At 45.2% G+C, this 9,825-nt stretch overlaps 1 protein-coding gene across 6 annotated transcripts in view; it reads right to left on the bottom strand.

Annotated features, from left to right (window-relative positions):
- Nucleotides 1-434: 434 nt before the first annotated feature.
- The window catches only part of YPEL2 (yippee like 2), a 67,515-nt gene continuing 58,124 nt past the window's right edge, over nucleotides 435-9,825 (bottom strand). For 5 of the 6 annotated variants that reach the window (XM_032162864.2, XM_058445370.1, XM_058445371.1 and 2 more), the window contains one exon: nucleotides 4,879-5,153. In XM_032162864.2, coding sequence (XP_032018755.1) covers nucleotides 5,064-5,153 — 90 coding nt within the window. In that variant the 3' untranslated portion in view covers nucleotides 4,879-5,063. Of the gene's footprint in view, nucleotides 4,830-4,878; nucleotides 5,154-9,825 lie in introns of those variants that run through there. The other variant, XR_009215219.1, reaches the window with a different exon arrangement.

Below are 9,825 nucleotides of genomic sequence, written 5' to 3'. Positions count from 1 at the left end.
ATCTGATATGCCATGTTATAATTGTGAATACTGGTCTCTGTTAGCCAATCATTCAGAGATGATACCACCCCTTTTTGACATAATTTTGTTTTACTTCTTTTTTTCCCTTTACTTTGGAAATGCAATACTATTTCCAAAGAAATTGGTGTCATCAGAAACGTCTGCAGAGTCTATGAATATGGGGCTTTGTACACAGAACTGGATAAAGGTCACTCATGCATTTCTGATATCTAAAGCCAGGAGAAGCATTTGCAGATAAGCAGGAGACCTGCTGTTTATTCATTAGTTAGCTGACTGTCCTTGGGAAAAACAAGCCCTTAGGGTCTCAGTCGACAGATTTGTGACTGGGTTTAGATAGGCCTTTAAATACTTTAATATGAAATGTCAAGATCAAACACACTGGGTCAACGAAGACAGATGAGCTCTTCAAAGAGTTAATATTTGAAAACTTTTATTTTCTCAAATGAGCACCAACACAGATTGGAAATATGACAGAAACAATGCACTTTTCTCTAATACTGAATCGCTATGTACAAATACAGGAAAAGGTGAAGACAAATTATTGAAAACAATTACATTTGTTATAGAAGCAAAGTGACCTGAAAAATGCCCCAAAGAAAACAAAAACCCAAACCCAACAAATACAGTTTGTAAACACAAGCATCGACAGACAGGTTCTGTATTGGAAGATCGTCTCTGCAGGTTGGGAAAGGGAACCGACTCCCGCCATCACCGAAATGTTCTACAAAAACATACGGGCAGATAGAATTTGGTAACATGAGACTAGCTTTCATAGTTTCTTCTCGGCTTTACCTTTTCTGCCAGATTTCATAACTATTTTAATTTTAAAAAAAGTAAATATCTCTTTCCTCTATCTAGACAACTAGCATATTTTCTCATTTGAGGCAGATTCCTTTAAAATATGCAAGTTGATTGTGTTCAGGATTTGATTTCTCAGCCTCTTTCTGAACCTGAGGCAATCTGACCTTAAAAAAAAAAAAAAAAGCTGTTTACCACTAAGATATGTGTATTATAATATTAATGTTCTTTTAATCCAAACCAGTTAATGTTTAACATGATGCGGCTTCTAAAACAGCTGGAGCCCTGCGATACGTGATTAATACACTCTCATCTCAGTTAGAAGCACAGATTTGACTCTGCTCCGTCTTCACAAACAACACATCTCCTCTACAGTCTGTAAAAGCTGAGCACGCAATGCAAGAAAAAGGAGCAAACCCGCAACAGCTCCATGCTCAGGAAAACAAAAAATCCTCGTGGGTTCTGCTGTTGGTCCACTCAGAAACAGAAACCAGAGAGAAAGAGAAGAAAAACTTTATGCACCCGAGGTGTAAACTGTAGTTAAAGTGTCCCCGCTCGAGAAAACAGGAGGCACAATCGAAAGTGCTTTTTACACACATGCGCGCGCACACACGCACAACTAAAAACGTGATTCTGATTTGTTGGAAATTCTTCCAACAGGAAGAATCACTGTAAGTTGTTACCACTAAAATAACTTGATTTTAATTTTCTTTTCTAGCCAATACTGATGCAAGAAAATATCTCAATTCTCAACCTGATTAATGTACTGCAGAGTCTGTTCCACTGGGGAAAAAATGCAGAGGCATTGCTTTAAAGCCTTGATCCAGATTAAAATGATAGAGACCTTAAAAAAAAAAAACTGAAAACATGTATTGGTGATCACTGTTTCCCTTAAAATATACTTCAAGAAATGCAAAGGAAACCATAGAATTTAAAATGAAAATAAAAAGTGCTCTCAGCGGATCTGAGAAAACAGCACCAAATATATTATTTAAAAAATTAAATATTATTTACAAAAGTATATTTTACAAGCAACTGTTTCTTTTATATATATCCACTTGAAAATCTCTTTATAAAGGGTCATCTCTTTTGCACACACTGATCCACCAGTAAAAATACACTCTAGCCTATCCTCGTGAACTCAGGAAGAACACTCAGTCAGGTCCAGCTGACAGCTTGTGGGTATCGAGTTTGGCTGTATTTGATTCATGTCAAATCAATCCATCAGCAGCCTGAGACTAATGTCCCGGGTCCCGAGGGGTCTGGGTCTACTCCAAGGTGGCCAAGGTCATATGACCTAGGGTGGCACAGGGGAGATGGAGCTAGAGAGTCTGCTGGCTGGACTTCAGTTCCAAACGAAGGCAGCTGCTGGCTGAGGTATAGAACTTCATGCCTTTCCCTTTCTCACGTCTCCTTACCCCTGTCTCTACTCCCCATACCCCGCCCCCAAACTTCAACAAACTCCAATTCCCCCAACCCACCTGGGGTGAATGAATGAGGTCTTTGGTTATGCTCTAAGTCAATAATTTGGTGAAGAAATTAAAGAATGAACTGACTGAGGCCATGAGTTAATTTAGCATCTCCATAGCTCAGCTGTGGCCTCTCCAATGCTGCTCAATAGACAACCCATGAACAGAGCGAATGTTTTAAGAAGCACTTTTGGTTTCACTGACACAAAGGGAAAGCCTAATGAGTTTTTTTTCCCCCTGTAGTTATGGAAAAACCAACACTCTACTCCGCTCTCTCACGGCAAGTATGGCGCCTTGCACCCATTGGAGGCTCACTGGATGGTCACTGAAAAAAAAAACAAACATTCAGAACCAGGGTCTGACTGGAGCCTGCTCTGATCCATCCAACAGTCAAAGGCCTCATCCCCAAGGAAGAACAGTGGCACATCGGTCCCCTTGGAAACTTGAGGGCACCCCATGTCTAGTTTATGTCACCACATTCCATTTGTAGTTTGAAAGACAAAATACCTACCCCATGTTTAACCCCTATTTTCTTCTTATGGGAAGAACTATCAATAAACAGCCAGGACAATCCCTGAGGAAAGGGTCCAATGAAAATCCATAAAGGAAGACTATTTCCTTGAGGAGGGGAAGGGAGAGAGGCGAAATCCATGGCATCTGTGCCGGGAAGCCAGCTTAGGAATGTGAAAGTTAAAAAAGGTTTCATTGAGAACTTGGGCCTGTGAGGCAGAGAAACTGTTCTTCTGGGAGCAGAAATTCAGTATTTCTTCTGAACCTCAGTCTACCTTGCAGTAAAGAGGGGAGAACAACTTGATCTCCCAGGGCTATGAAAGCACTGGAAAGATCTGGACAAGAAGCCTTGGGGAACAAAAGTCGATTTCTAAGAATCCATTTGTCTTACAGGGGCTCTCTCCCGAGAATCCTGGAGCTATCCTGGTTTCTGTCAGTCCTGCCACCTGCCCCTGGCAGGGCAAGCCCACACCTGTCTTGGGGCTCCCATTCCACCATCAGCACATGGAGACACACAAAAAAGCATTTCCACCAAGGACGCGCTCTGAATGGAAATTGGTTCTGCTGCAGATGGGATTCTGAACAGCTCCTGGGCTGTTGGCTGCTTTCATCTCAGTTCCTCACTTTACAGAATCTCCCCATGAACTCATTCTTTTGTGAGACTTATAGGGTGAATTTTCTGAGAAGGTCGGCCTACTTGGAGGAGATGCTGAGAATTACCTAACACACACACGTATCTTAACAATAATATATTCAGTCTAAGAAATGAAATTAACCCAGTTAAATGAGTTTCAGTCATATACTGTGTACTGGCTGAATTGCTGTAGAACAGACTTCACAGTGTTGATTAAATGTAACAAACTCCTCTTTCTCTTATGGGCCTTACAGGGATGTGCTCTCCACTTCCCTAATCGAAGGATGTTTGGATGGGGGACGGGGTGATATCGGAATTCGGGCAGAACTCCTCCCTGCTGCTGGACCACACTGCCAGGAGATTTCTCTCCATGCAAGACACTCAGGCCTAAGTGGGACAATTAGGGGCATGAGGAATCTACCAGCCAGGTTATTCCTAAGCTCAGAGCCTGGGGCCCGTGCTTTCTACAGTCTACAGTAACAAGACTGGAGAAAAACACCCGAAACTCTATGAACAAGAAATTGACGATCCCACGGAAGCCACTGTGAAACCGAAGAGGAAAGATGCACCGAACCTGAACTGGTTCCAATCTAAACCCCTCCTCCTGGGATGACCCCTACCCAGTGCCCCCCCTCACCACACTCCTCTTATGAGGGGGGTCAGAAGGAAGGGCAGTTAGAATTGCTAACTGATCCTACTTCTTATTTCTCTGACTCAATATCTGAGCCATTTCTTCAGGAGCTCCCAAACTGCAGCCCCTTTGTGCCCAGCTCTCAATTACTGATTTTACTTGGTTGCTGGTCAAAGCCTTTGGGATATTTGGATGGTAAGCCCATTGCAAACAGCAGTCCCCTCACACCTTATCTACGGTGGCTAAAGAGGCAAAGATGACGATTGCCCAGAGACTGAGTGAGGCATCAGAGTCATCGCACCCACCTGGCCACTGCCCAAGTCACTCGCTGCTGCCAGGACACTCCCCCACTCAGCCCAGGAGAACCAGGCCCTTGCCCCGCCAACTAGAATCAGGGCCACATCTTGTGCTCATTTGCTAACCTGGCACATTTGGTGTCAGGAACAGAAGCTTCTGGTCAGAGAGAATGCAGTCATGAGGTATTTTTTTTTTCTTTGTCCTTTTAGACAAGTCAATTATTTCAAGCCTAAGTTATCAGGTCTCCAGGAGCGGCACAATTTTGTTCCTACCTCCACCCTTCCACCCCTTCCCCGCACCAGGACCCTTAGAGTTTCCCCTTTCCCTCTTCCTCACGCCCCCGTGCCACTGCTCTCCTGACAAGAGGCCATCAGACAGATCTCGCATGGGCCCTGGGGCCCTTACCAAGGTGGGCTGCCCCCATGTGGTCAAGGATCTGTTCCTTTTGTTGTTTTGTTTTCAGCCAAAACTAGAACAGAGAGAGAAGCCAGGATCAACTCACAAACAGATACAAAGCAAAGAGACAGAGAGACAGCGATTTAGAGGCCAGTCACCAGAAAGATGGCGTCAGGGTGGGAGGATGCCCCCGATGGCAAGGCCCCTAAATGGATGGAACCAAGTGTCAGTCACTCTCTCACGCTTGGGAAGAATGTTTGGTTGAATGGCGTTCACGTGGACACTGGGTTGGGTAGATGCTGTCCAATCAGTCCCAGCCATTGTCCTTGATCATGTGTGCTAGTTCAATGATGTATTTGCCTTCTTTATATTTCTGGCTGCTTTCAAAAGCATGTTCCTAGGAAATACAGAAGAGAAGAGATACTGAACGACCGAAGACAAGAAAATGATTTTTCTTTTTTGAGACAGTCTCACTCTGTCACCCAGGCTGGAGTGCAATGACACAATCTCTGCTCACTGCAACCTCCGCCTCCCAGGTTCGAGCGATTCTCCCCCCTCAGCCTCCCAAGTAGCTGGGATTACAGGCACCCGCCACCTCACCTGGCTAATTTTTGTATTTTTAGTAAAGCTGGGGTTTCACCACATTGGCCAGGCTGGTCTCTAACTCCTGAGCTCAGGTGATCCACCCACCTTGGCCTCCCTCATGCCTGCTGGGATTACAGGTGTGAGCCACTGCACCCGGCCAAGGAAATGACTTTTGTAGCAGAGAAGCAGGGGCAGATGACAGGTATCAGTGTCACCGTGGTCTGGTCCCAGCTTCACCCTGACTTAGTGAGATGATTCCTACCCCTCAAGCGCTTTATGTCCCCCTCGCTTAGCTGCAGAACTGAGGCAACACCAGGACTTTCACAATATTACAACACAATTTTCCGGGAGCTTCGCTCATTTAAGTCTTTGCAATGTCACCCCCTCAGTAAGGTCTTCTCCAGCTACCCTACTTAAAATCCAACTTCCACTCAAGTACTCCCTTTCTCCCTTCTGCCCCAACCCCTGCTTTAGTTTTCTTCACTGTACTTCTCACTTCTGAACATACATTGTAATTTGCATTTCTATTTTGTTTATCCTGTCTCCCACGACTACAATATAAACTTCATGGAGTGCAGAGCCTTTCATGTTTAGTTCATGGCTATAGCCTTAGAAGACTGCCTGGCACATAACAGAATTTCAATACATAATTGCTGAATGAATTAGTACATTTACATATATAAATTTACATATATATAAATCTTGGTTTACTGGTGCTAACATCCATAAAGTTTCTGTGTCATTCCTGCTAGTTTCTAAGAACATAAGAAAGCCTGGTTCTAATTTTATTTATTATTATTATTTTTTTGAGACGGAGTCTTGTTCAGTCACCCAGGCTGGAGTGCAGTGGCGTGATCTCCGCTCACTGCGAGCTCCGCCTCTTGGGTTCACGCCATTCTCCTGCCTCAGCCTCTCAAGTAGCTGGGACAACAGGAGCCCGCCACCACGCCCGGCTAATTTTTTTTTGTATTTTCAGTACAGATGGGGTTTCACCATGTTAGCCAGGATGGTCTCAACCTCCTGACCTCGTGATCCACCCGCCTAGGCCTCCCAAAGTGCTGAGATTACAGGCGTGAGCCACCGCGCCGGCCGCCTGGTTCTAATTTTAAACTGTAATTGTTAGGCTTAGAGAAGACAGGGAGAGGAACAAAATACCGTGAGGCCAGACAGGTCTCCTTTTCAATCAGTTTTTCTTGCTGCTGTCAGATGTGTGGAGACAGGAGCTGTATGAACTCCAGGCCAGAGAACCTGGCAGCCCTTAAGCCCCACCCAACTGCCAGGCCCCCAGAGGGAGAACGTCATACTAACCACCTGGCAGGTGACTTTTCTAAACCCACAGCACTGTGGGCTCTCCCAGTGAATAAACCCCACCGAAAAAAGTCCTGCAGAAGCAGATGATAAAGGGCTCTTTTGTCTGCAGAGATACACACATAAGAACATCTTGGTGTATTCTCTGAAAAACACTGGTCATCTGTGTCTCAGCTCCATATGCAAAAGCAGTGGACATCAGCCCTTCCCTGAGTCCCCAGAATTAGTAAGGAATTGAGGCGTACCCTTGGGGGGTTCTGAGTCACAGTTCTATCAACTGTGTCTTCTGTTCTAGAGCTCAGGGGCTTTGTGTTTCAGAACAAGAACTCAGGCACACCAGAGCAGCAATTTCCCTGACACTTCATTATTCCCTGTCTCTGTGCACACACATGCACGTATACACATGACAGAGCAATGTGTTTTGGGAATAAGGTCCATTGTTCTATGGTAATGTGTTTGGGGGGGAAGGAGGAGAAAGCAAAACTAAGAAAATGAGTTTCCTATTATGAGAAAAAAAATTCGGCCAGGAGTGGTGGCTCACACCCATAATCCTAACCCTTTGAGAGGCTGAGGCAGGAAGATTGCTTGAGGCCAGTTCGAGACCAGCCTGGGGAACACGACAAAACCTCATCTCTACAAAAAAAAAATACAAAAATCAGCTGGATGTGATGTCATGCACCTGTGGTCCTAACTACTCGTGAGGCTGAGGCAGGAAGATCATCTGGGCCCAGGAGGTTGAGGCTGCCGTGAGCCAGACTGCACCACTGCACTCCAGCCCGGGGCCTGTCTCAAAAAATAAATAAAATAAATCAATAGCCCCGAGACACAGAGGCATTTCGAAAATGTGAGAATTGGATTCCAATGGAAAGTGCACTAGACCTGGTGCCAACAGAAACACCCCAACTAATCCTGCCTCTACTACTTCCCAGCATTGAAGCATCACTTACAGAACTGGGAGATTCACACCTACTTCACAGAGGTAACAATGGAATGAAAGGAGGGCCAGGTGCGGTGGCTCACACCTGTAATCCCAGCACTTTGGGAAACCAAGGTCGGGGGATCACCTGTGGTCAGGAGTTTGAGACCAGCCTGACCAACATGGGGAACCCGTGTCTATACTGAAAATACAAAAAATTTGGGGCTGGGCACGGTGGCTCGCACCTGTAATCCCAGCACTTTGAAAGGCTGAGGCGGGTGGATCACGAGATCAGGAGTTCGAGACCCCGTCTCTACTAAAAATACAAAAAAATTAGCCGGGCATGGTGGTTCGCACCTGTAATCCCAGCTACTCTGGTGGCTGAGGCAGGAGAATTGTTTGAACTCGGGAGGTGGAGGTTGCAGTGAGCCGAGATCACACCATTGCACTCCAGCCTGGGTGACAGAGCGAGACTCCATCTCAAAAAAAAAAAAAAAAAAGGCGCCCTGGGCTGGCACATAGGAGGTGACGGATGTTTATCTGGGGTGTTGGGTGCTTCCCTGCTGTGCTGTGCGTATCACAGTACTTGTCAGGCTGTTTGATCTGTTTTCATGTTGGTTTTCTTCCTCAGCTGGCATCATGATTGTCTACACTTTGAGGGCAGGCACTGGATCTCACCCATTTTTTTGGTATTTAGTCAAAGGCTTTTGATAAACCTTTGTCAAAAGAATGAATCGTTTTACCTGAACCTCAAGTGGGAAGCAAAACCAACCAACTCAGGCTTGTCACGTATCTTCAATCCAACACATCTTCAGGGCAGTAAGACAGCCAAGAGGCTGGGAAACAGGGCAGGGGCAGAACTTTTCTGCACTTGATCTTAGCCAAAAGGCCAAGAAGCAATGAAGAACATTTCTGGATAATCACAATTACAACTGTGTCCCCTACCCCAGATCACCAAGAGGGGGCCCGTAACTGTACAGAGGGAACAGAATGGCCAAATCCAGCTTCTCCCACAGGAACAACCAAGCCAACCATAGGAAGCTGTGGCTAACCCATCTTGGCACCACACAACACACCGTCTAGGTTTTTTGTTTTTGTTTTGTTTTGTTTTGTTTTGTTTTTTTTTTTTAGATAGTCTCACTCTGTCGCCCAGGCTGGAGTGCAATGGCATGATCTCGGCTCACTGCAACCTCCGCCTCCTGGGTTCAAGCAATTCTCCTGCCTCAGCCTCCTGAGTAGCTGGGATTACAGGCATCCGCCACCACGCCCAGCTAATTTTTGTATTTTTGGTAGAGACGGAGTTTCACTCTATGTTGGCCAGGCGGATCTCGAACTCTTAACCTCAGATGATCCACCCACCTCGGCCTCCCAAACTGCTGGGGTTACACGCCTGAGCTATTACGCCTGGCCCCATTTTTGTTTGTAATCCTGAACATTTCCAGGGAGATGGGGAAAATGGAATCTAAAGGCAGTGCTACCAGGCTCCACCTGGGGCAGTTTTTTTTTTTTTTTTTTTAATGATTTCCACATTTTCAAACTATTTCAATGGAATCATAATTCTGTGCCTGGCATGTATTGCTCACATTATTTTATATGTGTATAAATACATTTTTTCCCAAAAGATGTTATTTTTAGAGCAGAGGGTCAGAGCAAAATTGAGCAGAAAGTACAAAGATTTTCCACATACCCGCTACCCACCTCCAGACTCCCCCACTATCAAAATCCCACACCAGATTAGAACATTTGTTACAATGGATGAACCTACACTGACATATCGTCAGCACTCTGCGGCAGGTTTGACAACTCCTTCAGGCTCCTTCAGAAGCCAGAGGCAGTTCATGAGCCATATGACAGGACAGGGAATTTGAGACATTTTACATGGACTAAATTGCCTTCCCAGAGACAGGAAGACCAACTTTTCAATATCCTCACAATGACGGGGAGGGCAAAAATGGAAAGGAATGTGCAATGCATGGATGTACACATGCAGGCTGAAAAAAATCTGCCAATAATAAAAATAACAATTTAAGTTAATTTTCACTGACACATGCTCTATGCAAGGTGATGACCTAAGTGTTTTACAGGCATGATCCTATTTAACACTCAAACCAACTCTGTAAGTATGAGGAAACTTAGCATAGAAGCTAAGTAGCTTGTCCAAGGACACAGACAAATAAGTCATGGATCCCAAATTTGAACCTGACTCTAGCTGCCTAGATGGTTCTTAACCACTAGCTAGAGGGATTGTACGGGCAGTGTC

This window comes from Hylobates moloch, unplaced genomic scaffold (genome assembly GCF_009828535.3).
Source record: "Hylobates moloch isolate HMO894 unplaced genomic scaffold, HMol_V3 SCAFFOLD_10, whole genome shotgun sequence".
Lineage (NCBI taxonomy): Eukaryota > Metazoa > Chordata > Mammalia > Primates > Hylobatidae > Hylobates > Hylobates moloch.
The sequence above is the reverse complement of the archived record's forward strand: the minus strand, read 5'-3'. Positions and strand labels throughout refer to the sequence as shown.